General features: G+C 42.1%; 1 protein-coding gene across 1 annotated transcript in view; it reads left to right on the plus strand.

The window, feature by feature from the left end:
* Positions 1 to 21,632, plus strand: part of MCF2 (MCF.2 cell line derived transforming sequence) — a 135,629-nt gene that overhangs the window by 53,019 nt on the left and 60,978 nt on the right. The window contains exons 5-7 of the mRNA XM_027846419.1: positions 689 to 757; positions 4,557 to 4,671; positions 10,461 to 10,551. Coding sequence (XP_027702220.1) covers positions 689 to 757; positions 4,557 to 4,671; positions 10,461 to 10,551 — 275 coding nt within the window. The remainder of the gene's footprint in view (positions 1 to 688; positions 758 to 4,556; positions 4,672 to 10,460; positions 10,552 to 21,632) is intronic.

Consider the following 21,632-nt stretch of genomic DNA (forward strand, 5'->3'; position numbering starts at 1 on the left):
TCAAGCACAATACTGGGCACATGGGAGGGAGTAAATAAATATTTGTGATTGATAACTGGGTTCTCTTTTTGTTGCTTCTTTTTTTTTTTCTGGGATGAGAAGGGATTTGAATGTCGTTTTGAGTTTGGTGCAAGGGTTTGGAGAAGACCTGACTCTTCTGGCATTGCTAGAAGTCCACTTTCTGGTGCCTGGAAGGCCTCTTTGCTATAGTCCTTAGAGTGCACTATGGAAGTGCGAGGTGTAATTATTATATTGATGAGTTTTACCAGTAATTCTAGGTTTGAACAGAAGAAGAGAGAGTCCTCATTCTAAGCTACTTGTATAATTTTGACTTTCATTTCTCTGTGGTTTTAAAGTGCTTTTCTCCTGGTCACCCTGAGAGCTAGGGAATTTCTGTCCCTGTTTGCCATAGGAGGAAATGACAGCTCAGAGAAGGAAAGGGGTTCCATTGAATCTGACCCCCACTCTTTACAGATGAGGAAACTGAGGAACTCAGAAATTAAGTGACTTGCCCAGGGTCACACAGCTAAGAAGTGTCTGAGGCTGGATAGTTCAGCGTGTCCCCTCTCCTGATGACCAGTTCAGTGTCCGCTCCACTGGAGACTGAGTCAGGTGTGGGTTATATCGCAGTGTGTTATCAAGCGTGCTACTCTTGTGCTACATAAATGCATTTTGTTTGTTGTGTTAGAGACGACAATTCCCATCTGTGCAAAGGACATCACTGATCTCTTGGTGAAGGAACTGGCCTTCCTTTCTGGTGAGTACACTTCCTCATACTTTTGCTGCCTAGCCTTTCAGTTTGCATGTTTTCCAAAGCACTTGGGACAATGTTACACATTGAAAACAAACAGACAAACAAACAAGCACAGTTCAGTGAACCTAAAATGACTACGTGTGAACTTAGTACTTTGCTACACAGTGTTCATGAGATCTTTGACCTTAGCTGAAGAATGTGAATGCAATCACATCTCATTCATTCATATGGCAGAATATATGTATATATAAATAATTAATACGTATACATATATAATATATGTGTGTGAATATATATTTTATATAAATAATATGTATATACACATACACACATTATTCTGAGGAAGGGTCCATGGGTTTCACTAGACTGTCAAAGGGGTCTAGGATGCAACAAACGTTAAAAAGTCTTGTTCTAAATATGTGTTCCTATTTAGTCTGAGAAAACAATCAGCTGGCTGGTTGTAGAACTCTGGAGATTTTTCCCCAAAATGAATACACTTGCCTACATTAAGCCTCATCTGTCACCCTTCTGCCTTTTCACTGTCTCCTGAGCCCATCTTGGCGATGATGTCCATCACTGTGGCATTTCCCAAGCTAACAGAGCAACTTATAAAAATATTTAATCAGATCTGTCCCAGCACTGATCCCCAGGGAGCCTCACTGTTTACAACTTCACCCACTAGAAGACTGCCTTTTAATCTCCAGCCTTTGTTGTCTTTTTCATTTTTTTTATCCGTGGAGAAAAGCAGTGACCTCCTCCATGTGCTCCATCTCCCCCATCCCATAGCGACTCATTCACCCCTCTCTCATCCCATAGCAACTCAATTTTCCTTAATAACCATCAATATGAAACCTTCAAGGTCTCAAGCCTACCGTCAAGGTAGACTTCTGGGGTTTTGTCTACTACTTTCCCCTTGTTCATGTGCAGATTGACTCTCAACGGACTCTACTTGATTATTCAGGCACCCTCTTCTCCTAGAGAAACTAGGCAGTCTTTCCCCTAATGAGTTGTCTTTGCTGTAGTGCACAGTGATTGTGTCCTTTATTATGGCCACCACCAGCTCAGCTACTATGGAAGTAAGTTCCCTTCTGGAGCCCTTCTTATAGATGGGCATCTCTAGGCAGCCAGCCACCCCCTTGGTGCGGTAGCCCTATGCAGAGACAGGCTGTGCATCTTGGCTGTAAGCTTCTCATTTCCGCTAGAATTCCTTCCAAAGTCTTTGGCAATTTAGTCCCAGGCCTGGCAATTTATCTACATCTCTCCTGTCAATTAGGCCTAGGACATCATTGGCATTTACTGTTGCTTGCGGGCTTGTATTTAGCCTGTCTACTTCAAGAGACAATCTGGGAGTGGGACGTGCCCTTGGCATCTTGCTGGATGAAGACCAAGGCAGAGTTTGTTCAGTCTCTCTCACTCTCTCCCTCCCTTCTCCTCCATCTCTTCTTCATCACCATGGTTATCAAGTGGCTCTAATGATTCAATAACCCTTTTCCTCCCTTTGATCTACACAAAGCATCTCTTTTCATTAATTCTGGGTTCAGAGCATCCTCAAATGGATGTTTTCTTCCCTGAATTTCTACTTGCAACCTAAGGCCTCCCTTTTGTCACACCATCTTGCTAGCCTTGGGATCACAGACTGGGGACCTGAAGGGATTGCAGAGGTTACCTGGTCCCTCCCCGTGTTTTATAGAAGAAGAAACTGAAGCCTGAAGAGGAGAAGTGATTTGTCCAGGGTCACTTAGCTAGTGAATGACAAAACTGGCATTCAAACCCGGTCCTTCTGATTCCAAATTCAATACTCTTTCCACTGTGCCATGATGCCCCATCATGATTTCTCCTTTGCCTATCCCTATGGTAGATGTCGTGCAGGATTTTTTTTTTCTTGTTACCTTTATAACAAGAGGTAGCATAGCCTAGTGGATAGAGAACCTCCCTCAAAGCCTAGGAGATGTGGATTCAGGTCCCACCTTGAATACATACTTTCTAGGAGGGTAACCCTGGAGAAATCCCTTAGCTTCTCTGTGCTCTAGGTAACTCTCTTAAGATTATAAATTGCAAAGAAGGTATGGACCTGCATTAGTAGAGAGAACTTCCTCATTTTGGAATTTCCCTATAACATTGAAATCACAGGCTCAGTCCCTGGCCCTATCTTTAGAGATCCCGGCATACATTGATTTCTCCTGGGCTTCCAGGCAGTTGTTGCTAGGGTTTCTGTGGATTATTTACTTTTCTAACACTTCCTTCAACGTCCCCCCTGACGAATGCTCACATTTTATCCTACCCTTTCAAAAAAGTATAATTCTGGGTTGGCCATCCAGGCTTGCCCTTCTTCTTTCAGGATGTGAACCTTCTGTATGCTGTGTTAATTATCGTACCTGTGATTAGCCACCCACAATCCTCTCTGGTTCCAGTCCCAATCCCATGCTCTGAACCATGTCCTATGGGTTTCCCCTTCCCATGAGGCTGAAAAGTACTCATTTGGGGAAGTAGTCACTTGTCCTCCCTATCATCTCGCCCTGATCAAGTATTCTGCCAGCCTCACTTGGGATAATTAAAGTCTACCGTTGTTGCTGCTTGGCGTCATCTGCTGCTTCCCATATTGCATTTAAGAAAGTCCATTTCAGTCACTTTCTCCTGGATGAGTGGCCCCTAGCTCTACTCAACCCCCCAACATTTTTATTACTCACGCAGGGAACTTAAAAACAATTAAAAATCATTTTAATCTGAGTGCCTTATTATTGAAATTTATTCAAGTAGAGTTTGACTACTCTCTCCTTATAAGTAACAAAGAGAAGGTGGCCAGGTGACCTGTGCTCCTGACTGTGTTGTTATCATTCTTTTGATTTCATGATCACATTTTCCCAAGCTGCTTGAATCACAGATTTCGAGAGTTGGAAGAGGCCTAAGTGATCCCTGAATTGAACCCATAAATGAAAGGCATCCCCGCTATCATGTACCTGACCAGCAGTCATCTGTCTTCTGCTCGAAGACCTCCAATGCCATGAAACTCCCTACCTCCAGAGGAACACTGGATGGAAAAACAAGAAACTCGGAGTGACAGAATTTTAGAGGATCCCACCAATTCCAAAGAGCAGCAATTTCTTCTTGGCAAAGTGCTTTTATTCTGCCTCCCCCTGCCCAAGTGGATTCATGCCTCATCTCCCTGTGGGTTTCTTGGGCAACTGTCAAAACAGTGTCAGTCTCATTTGATGTTAACGTATCTCTGCACCTTCTCTCTTCCTATTTTATTTTTAAGTAAGATTTTATTTACTTCAGTTATTATCAAGCATTTTTTCTCCCTCCCAAATCCTCCTACATCAGGTAGGGAAATGCCATCTATAGCATTACATTAGGCCTCAAAAAAAGAAAGGAAAAAAAAATTCCATCATTATTATTTCATTGCACCCTCCCATACAGCACTCCCCTCCTACCTTCTCCACTGATCAGCTTCCTTTCCTTGCTCATTCACCCCTTTTTCTGCTCTTTAAGCCAAAGTTATTGATATGGAAGTATTCCACTATTGGGGTTTTGCTCTCCAGCCATTTCTCATACTACTGCTTTGCTCCCAGTTTGATACATCTGTGGCTGTCATTTGGCCATAAGCATGTCATGAAATGCTCTTTTATCACTTTGTGGCTCTTAATTAATTTTTCATTCTATTCCACCCCTTCATTTTTCAGCAGCCATCTCAGGACACGTAGGGCCCTTTTATTTTGTCTCAATCCCATCTGCCCTGACACCCTCCTTGGGACGTCATTGTTTCATTTCTTCTTAATTATGTTTAACTTGTGTTTTTTTTTAGGTGGCAGAGGGAAAGATAATGACTGGATTATAACATTTCCAGAAAACTCCAATTTCAAAGACGTGCCAGAGGATGTCTTAACAAAAGTGTTAACTTACTTGACTTCCCTTCCCAGGTATGTCACTTCATTACTGTTGATCCCAGAGTGTGGGAGAAAATAATTATTTTAATGTAATATTTGAAAAAGTGAATCAGTCTGGATAGAGGGCCAGCCTGGGAGTCATAATGTGGAGTCTCGTCTCTGACAACAATGAGCTGTGTGATGCTGGGCCAATAATTTTACCTTTGTATGTCCCATAAACCATTCTCTAAGACCTTAAGGTACAGATAAGTTGTTGATGTGTATCAGTGGGAAGGAGTTCATACTTGGAGAGTTCTCTGCTCTGATGAAATCATGAGTCCAGACCTTGAGTTCTGCAGGTTAAAACACAGATAATGGAAAACCTTGAATTCCTATAGGGCTTATGATAATGTCTAGCCTGTGTCCATTCTAGCATTTAATTTATTATTCTTGCCAGCTAAAGTTCAAGCTTTGGACTCTGAATTATAGTTATTTGTGATGTGTCTTATCTCCTCTTCGGAAGGGCAAGGAGCCTATTAGCACAGTGCTTTGTCCACATTGGGGGCTTCATGAATGGTTGCTAGACTGAGTTGAAGATCTCTGAATGATGAAATTGAGGAAGGAGTGTTCCAGTGATGAAGGCTACAGGGAGGTTTCTTTAGGAAGATAGAAAAAAATGTAGGACTTTTTAGGTGGGAACAATGAAGGCTAAGGGAGTGTGGGATCTACACCTAGAAAATCCTGAAAATATTAGGGAGAGCACAGACATGAAATGGATTCAACCTTATGGATTCCTAAAATGAGGGAGTATCCCTGGAGGCTGGAAAAGGGCTATTTATAGAACCAAAAAATATCTTATTTTATACATGAGGGAAGGCATTATTACCCCCCACTGATTACGGTTAGACTTGAGCTAGAAAAAAGGTTTGTGAATGATAACTCCTTAATGAATCAGTAAGGGAAATTAGGGTAACGGGGGCAACAATCCTAACTTTAAAACTATTTTATTGATACTTTTAAATACTGTTGTTGCTTCCTCCACCACTCCCCTGGCTCGAGAGAATCCTCCTTTGTATCACAGACAAAGAGTTAAACAAGAACAAATCAACACAAAGTAGGGCCTCTTTTTGCACCCATTGTTCACCATCTTTCTACTTAGTGGAGGGAGATAATGTTTTTTGTCATCGGTTCTCAGAAGTCAAGATTGATCACTGAATCTGAGTTCTGATGTCTTTTAGTGTTGTTTTCCTTCACATCATTGTAGTCATTGAAACGACCTGACCCTTATGAGAGAAGAACACTAGAGAGCAATTACTATGTCTTCCCAAAGACCGTCCCTTTGGTTACTGCCGGAAACCAAATCCTTGGCTGGATGGAATGTGGGCTCCCAAACTCATTGTGACCCTATCTCTGCCCTCATTTATTCAGCAGACATTTCCATGCGTACTGTGTGCAGAATACAATGTGGGGTGAGAAATGAAGTTTCGATAAACAGTCGCCCCTGTTTCTATGGAACTTCTGGTCCGATGGGAAGGGGCAGAGGACCCATCTTCAACTGAGCTCTCCCTGAAGCAAGACATTCCTTCACTTCTTCCCTAATTTATTCTCTCCATTACTCCCTCCCAGAAGCTATTCCAAATGTTGTGTTCCCTCCTCAAGCCTCCTATGCCTCCCTCTCCTCACTCTTTCTCCTAAATGAGTACCTTGACTCTTATTTTACTGAGAACAGTGAGGCCGTAAACCCTTGACATTGTTCCCTGCTCTCTCTTCCTTTGCCCCAATCTCTGACAATGAGATAGCCCTTCTCCTTGCCAAGGCCAATCTCCTACATCCCCTTGATGCCATGCCCTTCCGTCTTCTCCATCACATTGCTCCCCTAATCATTCTCCCCCCACCTTTCCTGAATCTTAAACCTCTTGCTGTCTCCTCCTATCTTACCTACTGCCTTCAAATATTCCCAAGTCTCCCCCATTCTGAAAAAAAAACTATACCTTACAATACCCTCAGACTATTGTCTTATATCTCTCCTCCCTTTTTTTTAAGCCAAACTCCTTGAAAAAAAGTTGTCTATCCTTGCTTCTTCTACTTCTTCTCCCTTATTTATTCCTCAGCCCTTTGGAATCTAGCTCCTGATCTCATCACTCAACTGACATTGCCCTCTGCAAAGTTATCCACAACCCTTTAATCATGAAATCTGATGGCTCTTTTCCGGTCCTCATCTTCTTAACCTCTTTGCAAAATCAGACACTGTTACTGGCTGCCCTCTAGGTTCTCGTCACACTCTTCTCTCTGGTTCTACTTGTGCCAGTGCTCTTTCTAAGTTTCCCTTTAGGCTCCTCATCCATAACACACCTCTTACTTTGGATGTTCCCAAGATTCTTTCCTAGGCCCTCTTCTATTCTCTATATTTTCTCGCAGTGACCTTATCTGCTTCCATGGGTTTGATTATCATTTCAATGCAGATAACTTACAAATCATCTCTCCATTGAACTTCAGTATCCCCGTCACCTTTCAGACTAGATGACCTATAGACATCTCAAACTCAACCTGTCTCAGACAGAACTCTTTAAACCCACCCTTGTCCCAACCCTCCTTATTTCTGTTGGAAGCACCACCATTCTTCCAGCATCTCTGATCTGTAACCTTGGCATCATCCTCTACTTTTTTTCTCACCCCACATAACCAATCGGTTGCCGAATCTTGTCATTTTTGCCTCCACAACATCTCTTACATCTGACCCCTTACCTCTACTCACACAGCCACCACCTTCTATCCAAACCTTCATCACATCTTGCCTAGATTATGTAATAGCTTCCTAATTGGTCTCCCAGCCTCAAGTCTCTCCTCATTCCAGTCCATTCTTCATCCATCAAAAGGATTTTCCTTAAGTACAGATCTGATCGTGTCATTCCCCTCTCTGCATGTCAATGACTCCTCATTGCAACTACAATCATATACGAACTACTCTGTTTGGCTTTTAAAATCCTTCATAACCTGGCTGAACCCTATCTTCCTCACTTCATCGTATATTATGTGCCCTCCTGCCCTCTGTGATTCTGCCAAACTAGCCTTCTCTCCATTTGAGAGATGTTCCATTTTCCATCGCTATGCCTTTTCACTGGCCATTCCTTGTGCTTGGAACACACCCTACTCCCTCATTCTCTTAACGTAATCCTTCACAGAAGCAATAGCTTTAAGATGAAGCTCAAGCAGTACCTTCTGTACTGATCCCCCCAGCTGCTAGTGCCCTCCCTCTCAAACTACCTTACGTTTATCTACTTGGAATGTATTTGCATTTATTTTATTTATATTTATTCTGTAAATAGTTATATATGTCCTTAATGGCTCCTTTATTTGAAGGGAAGCTCTTTGACAGCAGGGATTATTTCATTCCTTATATTTATGTTCCCAGTGCCCAGAACAGAGCTCACCACCCAGAGGGCACTGGACTGATTGCTAAGATAGATCCAGACACCAGTAATATACGATCACATGCAGTTGAGAGGTGAGAGGGGAAAGGTTGCTCTTGGCTCTGGAGTGGGTTGGAGGAAGGCTTCGTGTAATGGGGAGCATCTGAGTTAGGCTTTCAGGGATAGGTAGGAGTTCAGTAGACAAAGGGAAGAGAGAACACCTGGCATAGAGATCAATATGATCAGAACGCAGAAGTGGGAAAATGCCAGGTGTGTTTGCAGGGGCAGAGAATATTCCAGTTTGGCTAGAGTATCGAGTCCATAGAGGACAGTAGTGTTAAGAGAAAGCTGTGGACATTTCTGTTTCAGTCATCATGGAGATATAGGTTAAATAAAGTACAAATGGTTAAATTAAAAGACTAAGGGGCTCTGTATTTCTTTTAGGTGCTTCCGAGATTTGCTCAGCATAAATCTAAAACTAAGAAATTTCAAATTCTAGAATGGCAGAGCTGGAAAGTACCTCAGAGACTACCCAGTCCAACCTTTCCCTTTACCAGATAAGGGAACTGAGGCCCAAAGAAGGAAAGCTATTTGTGCAAGGTCACATAATTAGTTCCTATAAAATTATTTTGTTTTCAAAGGTTATGTTTCCCCTAAATGATAATGGTGAGATGTGACAGATGAGAGTAAAGTTCCTTTTTGGATTATGTGAAAAAGACTTAGGAGGAGCTTGAATTAGTCAAGGCCAAGGTCAATACCTGATTACCCAATGTTTTGCTGAATTACAGATACACATCTACAAGATGAGGAAATGAGATGTTACAAAACATTTGCTTACATTTTTTTTCCTCTTCTGGTCCTTGTGGGGAAATGTCTAAATTTAGTGTAGCTCAGACTTGTTTCCCATCCACCAAAGTGAAGAGGGACAGTAGGCTCTTGAGGAAGCATTTAGAGGCATTCCCTCCTTGGGCTTACATAGATTAAGGGCAGACTAGCTTCGATATCATTGCCTGGAATTGTGAATACAAGTGAGAACTAGAAAGGAATCAGGCAGGGCAAGATTTGCCTTTGCCAAACTCCCATGTTAAATACCCATGAATTGAGAAAGTAGATATCTGAAATTAAAAAAAAAAAAACAAACCCAAACCTAAAGTAGCCTTTGGATGGGTGTCCTGGAAAGTGGTAAGCTCACAAAAAGCCCAGGGTATTAGTGGAAAGCATATTGTGACAGCCAAAAAAGGTAATTTGGCTGAGAGGAATAATTAATTATGTGAGTGCTGCAGAAATAAAATGCTCCAAACTGAATTGTGATTAATCCTTCTTTTTAACCTGTATCTGTCATATTTAGATGGATTTGATGTACCACAATATTCTAAAAGGCATAGAGATGGAAATGAAGTCATGGGAGAGGCTTCTGGTTCAGGCAAAGGTGGGATGAAAGGGCTTCTGAGGTCCCTTCCCACTCAGGGAGTCTAAGATATAGACCAACCTGTTGGCTTTGTGGTTTTATCATTTTGTTATTTTTTTTTAATTTTTAGGCAATTGGGGTTAAGTGACTTGCCCAGGGTCACACAGCTAGTAAGTGTCAAGTGTTTGGTCTGAGGCCAGATTTGAACTCAGATCCTCCTGACTCCAGGGCCGGTGCTCTATCCACTGCGCCACCTAGCTGCCCCACCATTTTGTTATTTTTAAAAATAATTTTTATTGATATCTTTTGTTTTTGCATCACCTCTCTTATTCCCTGTGCATCCCTTCATCTTATCCTTCCTAGAGAATATAGAGTGTCTGAGTTGGCAGCTTCCTTGGCACACAGAATATCAGAAACATGGGCATAGAATGCCAAGGTTGGAAGGGGCCATAAAAAATAGAGTTCCATGACTGAAAAGGATCTTAGAACATGTAATTCCATGGATGAAAAGGGACCTTAAAATGTGGAATTCCAGGATTGAAAGGTACCTTAAAACATGGAATATCTAGGCTTGGAGGTGTCTTAGAGATCTAATTCCCTCATTTCAATGGAAGAACTCTGTGGCAGAGAGAGAGAAAGAGGGAAGGAGGGAGGGAGGGAGAGAGAAAGAGAGAGAGAGAGAGAGAGAGAGAGAGAGAGAGAGAGAGAGAGAGAGTCAGTCCAAAGTCACATAGCTGGGAAAGAACCATGCAAGTTCTAGAATGTAGGTCTCCTGATTCCCAAACCAATTCTCCTTCTACTATATCCCTGCAGCCTCCACATTCCAAGCAGCATCTCCCGGGTACCACTTTTCACAAAAGGACCACATGTTCTTTCCAATCGGATACAACTTCAATTGAATCCAGAGCTGTTTGATACCAATATATCCATAGACAAACAAAATGACCAGACCTCAAGCATACTCAACATCTGGATGGTTCCTAAGATCTTATTTCTCTGCCCCCCCATTTTTTTTTCTCTTTTAGACAACATGAACCAGACACCAAATTTATCCTTATTCTGGATAGAAGACTGGATACCTGGGCATCTGTCAAAATAACTCTCCAAAGAATTGCAGTAAGTATACATGCATTTTCCAGCAGTTGTCTGTTTTGTGTTTGTGTCATACTTTGTGTCCCGGGAAGGACAATGGGAATTGTCTTACTCCTGGCAGTTAGGAGAGATAAACAAACAGGAGAGCTGGTAGGGAGAGAAAGTAGGGTGAGGAGGTGGTGGAAATGGTACTTGGACAGCTCCACCCCATTGAATCCCATTGCAAAACTGTGGGAGAATGAAGCTTCAGAAGAACATTCAGGTTTAATGTAATGGGAAGGTTGTCTCAGAATACATTTGGACTCTCCTCCTTATTAATGCTGTGGCTGAGTCATGGTCTTCCAAGGTCTTCCTTGAGATAGTGGGTGCCCCATGCATCCTCATCGGTGTCTTTAGGCAAGTCTCCCTTTTCCATCTCCTAGTACTTGGTTCCCTTTATGACTTCAGAATTCCATTTTGGAGGGCTTTCCAACCTGTCCTGGGCTACCTTTTCCCTTTTCAGTCCATGAAATCCTACCTATTCTTCCTCCTTCAGTGGCTGAAACTTGCTCTCCTTCAATCTAGGGGGTTTTGTCATTATTTTTTGCATTCGTTTCTCATCCTACTCATTGCTAAAACTATTAAGTTGGTCTGAGCACAAATCCCTTGGGCACTCCACTGGAGACCTTTTTATGAGCTGATATCAGTGATTAATGACTGACTGTTCTTCAACCACTTTGAAATCTACCTAATTATGTTATCATCTGCCCTACACTCTCTATCTCATCCATAGGAATAGGAAGGAAGTGACATGTCCAAGGTGACAAGTCAGATTGGTAGTGGAGCTGAGACTAGAATGCAATGAACTCCTGGGCCCCTGTATTTTCAATTACACCATTCCTTGGATGCTGCTGGGCACTATGATAAGCACTTTACAAATATTCTCTCATTTTGTCCTTAAAACAACCCTGTGAGGTAGGTGCTGTTATTATTCCTCTTTTGTAGATGGAAAAACTGAGGCAGATAGCAGTTAAGTGACCTATCCAAGGTCACACAGCTAGTAAGTGTCTGTAGCTGGATTTGAATTCAGATCTTTTTCATTCCAGGCCTAGTGCTCTAACCCTATACCACCTAGCTGTCTCTTTCTGTCACAAGCAATACTCGAACACTAACGTGAATGAGATTAAGCATTTTTTGCTACTCACACCAAATTTATATATTCCTCCTTATCCCAGGAAAGTAGGTCTTTTTTTGGTCTGTATAGCTGAGTGTTTATTTGTTCTAAATAGTCACTTAATCATAGATAGGAGCAAGGGATTAATAATAATGAACTATGAGGTTGTAACTGATTTCATTTAAGTTAAACACTAAACCAATATCATACATTTGTGTAGAATTTTGGGCTTTTTCATTGGCTTTCACATGTATTTCATTTTTACTTGCATTTATCTTAGTGGAGTTTACAGAGTGACATTTTTTGGTCATTTTATGCATGAGGCCACTAAGCTGATCTAAAGAAGGGCTGCCTAACTTTTTTTTTGTGTACTGTACCCCTTTGGCAGTCTGTTTCAGTAAACCTATGGATCTCTTGTTGGAACCATGTTTTTTCTTTCTTTTTTGGTAAATAGTATTTTATTTTTTCCAATCACATGGAAAGATAGTTTTCAACATTCTTTTTTTTTTTTTTTGGTCTAGGCAATGGGGCCAAGTGACTTGTCCAGGGTCACACAGCTAGTAAGTATCAAGTGTCTGAGGCCGGATTTGAACTCAGGTCCTCCTGACTCCAGGGCGGGTGCTCTATCCACTGTGCCACCTAGCTGCCCCTCAACATTCACTTTTTATAAGATTTTGAGTTTCAAATTTTTTTTCCTCCAGAATGATGTTTTTCAAGGCAAAAATGAAATACAAAGGATTACAAAGACAACCAATCACATTGAAATAAAGATATCATTTTTTTCCCTCTTTTTCCACATAAGGTCAGAAACACCCTGAAATCTATCCATGGACCAGAGTAAGGACACGTAAACTAAAGAAAGTTTAAGTGATTTGCCCAAGATCTCACTGCTAGTTAGGGATTGTACCCATTTCTTCTTCCTAGACCAAGACCGTCTCACTCTTTTATGGCTGAGAGGTAGGGACAGCCCTGGGTTTTGAGCCTGAAGAACCTTCCTGGAGAATTGGTTTGGCCACTTAATACCTGTGGGATTCTGGGGAGGTTGTCTTCTGGGGCCTCACTTTTCTCAACTGAGTACTTAGTGTTAATATTTTTTAAAAAAAAGATCAATTCCTGTGGCTTTAGTTCCAGTTGCTGAAGTGGGACAGAGTACTTGATTTGAGTTCAAATTCTGCCTTAGACATGTACTTACTGTGTGACCTGGTCAGGTCTCATCACTCCTCTGAGCTTCAGTTTTCTTATCTTTAAAACGAGGGCAATAATACTTGTTGCACTTAGCTCACAGAGTTGTGAGAATCAACTGAAGTAATTTTTATCCAGTGCTTCTTAAGCTATAAGCCATCAGATAAAGGCCAATTTTTGCTACTGTTGTTGTTGCTTTTGCTATACTAGTGGACTCTGTGAACCCCAAGCTATGGATCTTTCACCTTTGCTACTTCCTACCTATGTGGTCTTAAGCAGGTCACTTCCCCTCCCTGGGCCTCAGTTTCCTCATCTGTTAAATGAGGGTGCTAGACTAGTTGGCCTCAGAGGTCCTGTTTAGCTTGAGATCCAGAATCCTTTTGTAATACTAGGCAAATCACTTCCCCTCACTGGGCCTCAGCTTCCTTTTCTGTAAAATGAAGGGCTTGGTCCAGATGGCCTCTGCTGGTCCCTTCTTCCATCATTAGATCTAAGATTCCCTGATCCAAAGTCATTTTCTCTCCCTCAGCTTCATTTTCCTCCTCTATAAAATGAGGGAGATTGGACTAGGTGTCCTTTGAGGTCACTTTCTACCTCTGAATTGAGGATCTTCTCATCCCCACACCCTTCCAGTTAGTTCTAAAGCTTGATTAGCAGGGTTCAATTTGTGCCAATAATCACTATACTAAAATTAGTATTTAGCATAATAATGTAATTTTTCAACATCCAGATTTTTTTTTGGCCAGCACAATCTACTCCAAAAATTGCTTTTTCCTGTATTCAATGAAATTAATATTTAAATATGTACTTGGCACCTGGCCTTGTCATAGACAGGAGAGGCAGATTCCAAACCCTGGACATCATGTTGGATATTATTTCTATTCATTTGTGTGTGTGTGTGTGTGTGAAGGTTTACAGTTTTATTTTTATTAATTTCTCAGGACATTTTGAACAAGACCCAGGGTGGTGAAGGGGAATTGGCTTTGTCAACTTTCTAGAATCAAAAGGCCTACTTCTGACATTTACTATCCAAGTGACCTTGGGCAAGTTATTTGTCTTTTAGGGGTGTCTTTTTCCTTATCTGTGAGAGATGGGCAAACCATTACTCATGCTTCCCACCCCACGTTGTGTGGAGCACAATAAGAAAAGAACTAGCAAGTGCTTTGGAAGCATTAAACTCCACTCAATTTAAAGATGGGTTCTGATACCAGGTTTTAATTTTTTTTTAACCAGGCAAGAAAAATAATGATTACCTTTGGGGAAGAGTGAGGGTTTCTGCTCTCACTAAGAGAGCAGGCCCACCATTCTCTTCTTAGGTATTATTTTTGATGGGAACCACATGGCATTCTGGCACTTCAAACCCCAGCTTTGCCACAAATTAGCCGTGTGACCTTGGGCTAGTCATTTGGCCCATTTAGATCTCAGTTTCCACCCCTGTACAATTAGAAAGTTAGACTAGATGACCTCGGAGGTCCTTTCTAACTCTGGATCTCTGGTCCTGTTATTGGAAGGCCCTCAGCTTTGTCCTCTGTAAAATGGGGGGAGGGGGGATTGGGACAGATGGCTTCTAAGGTATCCTTCAGCTCTAAATCTTTGACCCTCTGATCCCATGAAGATGAATTCATTAGATAAACAAAGCTGGTCCCGATTCCCCAAAGGGCTGCCCCTGAGATCCTGGCTTCATAGAAATCTACCTTTAGCTGTCCGGGAATACAAATCCAGGGTGCAGTTTGGGCAACCGAATTTAATTGGTGTTATCAACTGTCCCTCAAATCTGTATTTCAAGTCAAGAAGGATTTTTCAGGTGCTACAATGTGCTGGAAAAAAGAAAATTAGTAGCATCTTGGTGGGAATTCTATTTAGTTACTGTAATTTAGAAGTTTTTGGTGCTTTAGAAGTTGCAAGACCACAGTGTAGTTTTTTTAACAATTGAAATTGTGGAGGTTTTTTTTGGGGGGGAGGGAGTGGGTTTTTTTTTTTATTTCTGGCGGACCTCTCTTTGGCTATTCCTCACTCCTAGAAATATTTCATGAATGAGACAGTGTGGTGCCGGTCATTCTGTACCCTGACTTGTGAGGTTCAGTCCTACCTTCTGCCCTATTATGACTCCTCATCTCTCCTAAGGCTGGTATAGCCTAACTCTGAATCTGTGGCCCCTCCTTTTACCCTGTATACTGGCCACCCCCAGCGCAGGGAGCATAAACTTTCTCTTTACCTTCTCTTCTCCAGGTGATTAGCAGTCCCGAGAAGTGATAACTTGGCTTGGAGTAGGTGGTCTTCTCAGGTTCTAGTCCCTCCCCCTGCCCTCATGAAGCTCGCTACGAAGCCCCCATTTCCCTGTTTCCCTGCTGCTGTCCAATGGTACCTACTTCTGGCCACGCGAAATTGACATGGAGGCCCATTCCCCTATGAGAACAAACTGTTAGCAAACATGCTGTCTTCACAAAGAATCTGAGCATTCCACCTTAAAAATCCAACCTCATGCAGGAGCTGAGGCGATACCAGCAGTCTTGCCCTAAGCTCAGGGAGACACTTAGGCTGCCTCCTGCCCGAGTCAGGACTAGGCACCAGGTGAAGGCAGGTTTAGGGAAGGGGCTAGGGGGCATATCTATCGTCCCTTCATTCAAATGAGGATCCAGGGACTCCTGAAAGGATTTGTCAGCTGACCACCAGGGGGTAGTGGCTTCGGAGAGGGCTGCCCTCGTGGGGAAATGATTAGGAAGGGTGTCTGGGTCCGCCGCAGCTGTTAAATACCACCCCTGGAGCAGGTCATATTTCATCAGTGTTGCATTGGCAACTGGAGAGGAAGAGTGTGCTTGTGTGTAGGCGAGATGGCAGAAGCAAATCCCCCGAGAGGCAAGATGAGATTCAAAAGGAATGCGGTAAGGCTTCTCGCTGCTTGCAGTCCTGGAAAGCCTGTGCCCGAGTTCATGTGGAAGGGTTGCTGCCGCATGGTGCAGGCGATGCTTTAGCACAAACTGCTGAGCGAAGGAACGGGGCTTTTAAGGACAGAGGGGAAGGATGGAGCTGCGTGCATTTGCATGGATTGTATTAGTGCGCTGGCCGTGGTATTTCCATGAAATGCCACACAGCCAGCTTAATTAAATGGAGGAGGTAGAATACCATTTCAGCATCCAATTCAAATCAAGTTTGTGGGGAAGTGCCATTAGTCATGGTCTTTGGCCCGGACCGCATGAGCAGTCTGCAATCTTTTGGCAGAATAGCCCTAAATTCTGAGGTTAGAATAATATCTAGCGAAAGGCTTTCCTCTTTCTTTCACAATGCTAAGACGTAGTACAGCTCCCTGGGAGAAGGCCTTGGCAAGATTTTTATCAACAGCAGCAGTTTCTGGGTGTAACGACATACACTTAGATAGAAAAAGAAAGCTGCGATGATTTATGTTCGGTCTGGCTGCATGCAGATTTCTGATCTTACAAATAGACTAAATATATTTATCTAGGGCTGGACTCTTACCAAGCCCTTCCCTGGACACAATCTCATTTGGTCCATAGGAAGTGAGAGGTGTTACTGGTACTTCGCCTTAAGGTGCTAACTTTTTGATCTGGGTCCTGATCTGTCTGAAGTCCGAGGAACATAGACCCGCTCCTATATCCTTTCCTCCCAGCATTTCTTCCTGGTTGACTCATTGATGTGCTAACCTGTCTCATTTCTAAGGAAAGGTTGCTTTCCTGTATCCCATGTCTCATTGAGAACCATCTAATGGCATTTGCACAGTGACCCAGTGGGGTCATGAATAATTCAGTGACAAACTCAACTTGTCAAGCAAGGTCCAGCTCATGAGAAAACTGCCCGGCAAAATGTGAAATGAACTTGTGACCTTGCTGTTTAGTTCCTCTCTTTTTGCTCTAAATTTTGGTCCCAGGATAAAGTTTTGAAGACTATAGGAATGTCTTTTTTTTTTTTTTACTTGGAGAACCAAATACGTCTGTAAGGTTACAAATGATTGCCTGTTAGAAGTGTTCCTCTTAAAGTTGCTTACAGAGTTGTCAGGAGTAACTTACTTGGGCATTAGAAAAGTCCCCAGTGCATTTCTGTATTTCTGTAGCCAACTTGCGACTGCTGAGCCCCAGATTTTTGGTGTCCGGGCACACAACAATGCTAGGCTGCTAAGCCAGTGGTGTGAAGCCACTGTTATTCTCTATTTTTGTTACTAAAAATGTACCATAAGGTGAGTTTCTCCATAGGCCAGCTGCTAGGTAGATAGCCAGTCTTGGCAAAGGTAAGGAATATGCCCCAAGGGCATCATCACTTTCAAATACCTTGTGGAGGGTTCTTTCTAAGGAGTTTCCTTTTGGCAAATCTGTTTTTGCTTCACTTGCTTTTCTGATTTCTTTTTGACTCTCATTCTTAAATGAAATGTTCTAGTTTGCACCCCGCTAGAGGTGATTGTGAATTAGAGAATGCAAAGTTTTGCTTAGAAGCTCAGAATTTAATGACTCCCCAAAGGTGCTCTGAGGATGCCTAAGCCTATGCCTACCTCTCAGTCACCTACATGACTTTGGGAAAGTTAAAGTGACCTCTCTGGATCTTGGTCTATAAAATGAGGGAACTATACTAGATATCTGAGGTCCCTTTGAGTTCTAGGTCTCAGATCTTCTTCAGTCTCTGAATGTTTGCCAGACATCATTTGGGCTTTATGGATTGGAGTTGAAGAGCCTAGTCTGAAGCTGGTAAGGAAGTGGTTTTATTTGAGGAGTTGGGGGAATGCTTAGAGATAGGTTGGACATAGAGACCCTGAAAGAAGGAGAAAAATTTGTGAGGGAAAGCTCAAAGAATGTCCCAGTAGAATTGGAGCATAGAGGATGGTGGATTCTAGGGATGGAGATCTCTGAGGTATCACCCCATTGATCAAAGGAACCTTTTCTGAATGGCTTGGGGAATAATTTGTATTTTCTTCTCTCCACCCCCCTCCACCTTCCACTTAGGGGCAGAGGGAAATGCAAGGTAGAGAACTGCAGTGGCATGGTGCCAAAGATAATATCCCCTAGAGCCTGGGATCATAAACATTTTCCTAGCTCATTTTGGGGGTATGGTGGGGTAAGATAGCCCAACTTTAGTGGAGGTCAATAATATATCATAATTCTAAAATGCATTTTTAATATGATCTTCTGTTAGAGCTTTTGGGACTATAGATTTAGAGAAGGAACCTTAGAACTCATCTAGTCTGCTCCCCTAATTTTACAGACGAAGAAACTGACCCAGAGTGCTTAAAAAGACTTGATCAAGGACATACAATGGGAGTTTGATTATTGAATTCAAGCCCAGACTACCCTTTGATTGTAAACACAACCCACTACACCGAATTGCTTCCTTTAAGATCCATTCCATCTAAGTCAAGTACATTTTGAGCAATATTTTCTTTGCCATTTGATAGATGCTGAAGCAAGGATACTGTCACTGAGTACTAGATAACAATCAGAGATAATTTCCTGTGTTTTCTTGGCTAGTCGGCTCTGCCTTCCATTGTTTAAAAAATGAAAAGCTATGGGCCCAGAAAATATGACTGTAGTGCATAACCAATCCATTTAGAGATATACCAGGTACCTTAAAGCCTTAAGTAAGTTCAGCCCTGAATAATGGGAGGGCACAGTAGTAGTCCCAGAGAACAGATGATGAAGCATATCTACCTTCTGTCAGGGTTCAGGTGAGATAACTACTAAGGTAGAATGTCATGTATATTGCCAGATGTGGTCACTATGTTGAATGCTTTTGCTTAACTTTTTATTTCAAGGGGAAGGTTCAATTAGGGTGTGATATTTCTAGAAATGACTATAATGGAAAATCGAAAGACCTTATCTAAATTTAATTTTAAGACTAGAATAGAAGGGTTTCAGTTATGACTCTATTGGAGAGTTTTTTTTATGCTTTTTGGTGAGGCTGTTGGGGTTAAGTGACTTGCCCAGGGTCACACAGCTAGTAAGTGTCAAGTGTCTGAGGCCAGATTTGAACTCAGGTCCTCCTGACTCCAGAGCTCTATCCACTACACCACCTAGCTGCCCCTGGAGAGATTTTAAGAATGTTAAATGTAATTAAATTATAATGTAATGGAAAGAGTGCTGGATCTGAATCAGAGGATCTGGGTTTGAACTGCTAGGATCACATATCTGGAGCTAGAAGGGATCTCAGATACCATTTAGTCCTAGCCCTTCATTGTAACGATGAAGAAACTGAACCCCAGGGACGCTAAGTGATTTGCTTGTTGAAGGAACCACATGTAAGTGTGGGATCTGAGCCCAGATCTCTTGGTTCCAAAGATTGCTCTTTCTCCTGTATCATACTCCCTCCCAAATATTTCACCTCCCTGGGCTTTAGTTTCCTCATCTATAAAATGGAGGTTTGTGGATAAGATAGTCTCCCAGCTCCCTTGTAGCTCTATGTTAGTGATTCTATGACCTTCCATGAAATTCTTCCTCTGATTCCTGATTGTAGTTTAGGAGATGATCCTGGGTTTTCTGATGCTCTACCAGCAAAGTACAGAAACCTTGGCTGGGTCTACCCAGTTGGAAAGGCTTTGAATATGAGACTAACGATAGACTCAATGTATTCTTTGTCCAAATGTAGTAGGGAGAGGCCTTTCAAAACAAGATTAGCCAGAATGCAACTGATTTATTTGTTTGCTTTGACCACAGCCATTCCTGAAGCCCATTTATTAAGAGAGGGGTTGTCTGCATTGGTGGATTGACCCCCTTCATATGGAATCCTAAGTCATTGAAGTAGTGAATAATTATCCACTGTTTGACCTGAGCTCTTAACTAGAAATGATACCTAGACTCTCTTTAGGTTCAAAGCTCACTTTGGTAATATCTGCCGGATCTTGTGCTCCATAAGCATATCCTTTGGAAACCTGGGATCACCCCCATATCCCAATGATGCCACCAGCTGATGAAGGTGTTTTGGTTGTAGTCAAAAGGCCTGGAAGGAGTTGGAATCTTTGTCTTAGAGGGAATTACATACAAAATGGTGGATCCTTAGATCCTTCAAAATATAGAATAAAGAGTACTTAATTTTGTTGACCGACACCTGACAGTATTTAGCCTGGAGGAGTTACCCTTTAGGAAGATCAGATATGCTGAGACAAGTCAAAAGGGCTGACCTTGGGTCAGGAGATGGAAGAAACAAGAACTAGGTGACATAGTCCCTGATATGAAGTCCTTAGATAGAATGTTTGGAGCACAAAGGCTATCTGATTTACTTATGTCTTTATAACATTTAGTTTAGGTAAGGAGAGCCATGAGAATGATCCTTGCCTCCCTTGTTGCCCTCCATGCCCCTAAATTGTTTCTTCCTTTGTACAACATGTTTTTAGAAAGTGGTTGATCCATTTCTAGAATGCCTTTGTACTTTTGACCAACTCTCAGTGGATGTTTTCTGGGATGGGAGACTTTTATTTTTCAGAAAATTGAAATGAGCCTTTGTTCTCTATCACCTGCTTGATGAGAGGGCCTCAGAACTTTATATCCAGGACTTGCATGGAAGTCACTTGCATGGAAGAGATCATTGACTCTGTGGGAGTTCACCAAGGGAGAAAAGAAGTGGCCTTGGGCTAGAAGAAAGTAACCATTTTATTTGAATGTTTATCAAAAAACCCCCCTGCCTTTTGTTTGGATTTTCTGTCATTTATGGATATTATCATCTGGAATTGAGGTTTCCTTTGCAACGAATAAAAATAATTGACAGGAGGATCACATCTGACATTGTAAGATTCTCCCCTTGTGGTTCCTGTATCTCTGACAAGTGGAAAGGAATCTAATTTCTAGGGTTGTTATTGGGCTCAGAGTTATGCCTGTTTCTGTTTCCTCTTAGTGGTCTTTTCATTGACATCATTTTAGTCCTGGTTCTTTGGGATCTGCTGATTTCTCTTGCATCAGTTCGGAAAAATCTTGCTGAGTTTCACTGAGTTCTTCTTTTCTGTCATTTCTAATTGCACAATAAGGCAATTGGAGTGTGGTGGATAGAGAGTCAACCTCATAGCCTGGAAGACCTGCATTCAAGTCCTGCCTCTGACACACACAGTACTCTAGGCAACTTCCTAAGACCTTGTGTTACAGAGAAGGTACAGGCTTGAATTAGCAAAGGGAGATACCTCATCTAGGAATTCCTTAGACCAATGAAATAACGACCAATGAAATCCCCATCCCTGTACTTTCATACAATACTTGGTTCCCCTCTAATTCCAAAGCTACCTTTGGACTGTCGTGGAACTGGGATGACAAAGTAAGAGTCTTCTGAAGTTGGTATCAACACATACTCAGAACTGCAGAATTTTAGCCATTCAGGGTAGGATTACCCAACTTGCAAATACTTCATGTGCTGTCTCCATTCTTTGCTTCTTTATCTATTAAAAATCATTTTACTCTTTATTGCAATTTCCACCAGGGGGCCTGGGTACATTTATCCCAGAGAGGAGAAGCCTTAGGGGTTAGCTACCTTCAGGGATCTGAAGTACTGTTCTGTGATGCTCCAGAGAGCAGAACCAGGAGCTATGGGTGAAAATCATAGGGAGGCAAATTGAGTCTTATTAGGAAAAGCTTCCTAATAGTGAGGGCCATCCAGAATGTGCTTCCTTAAAGGATAGTGGTGATTCTCTCCTTGGAGATCTTCATTTAGAGGTTGGGTGATCATTTGTTGGGTATGTTAATAGTGAGGATTCCTTTCTTGTATGGGTTAAACCAGATTGCCACCATGATCCTTTCTGGCTTTCAGATTCTGTGATTGTGAGCATGGAAAGTAAAGAGAGCTTAAATCAGAC

Source organism: Vombatus ursinus, unplaced genomic scaffold (genome assembly GCF_900497805.2).
Source record: "Vombatus ursinus unplaced genomic scaffold, bare-nosed wombat genome assembly UNPS02015152.1, whole genome shotgun sequence".
NCBI lineage: Eukaryota > Metazoa > Chordata > Mammalia > Diprotodontia > Vombatidae > Vombatus > Vombatus ursinus.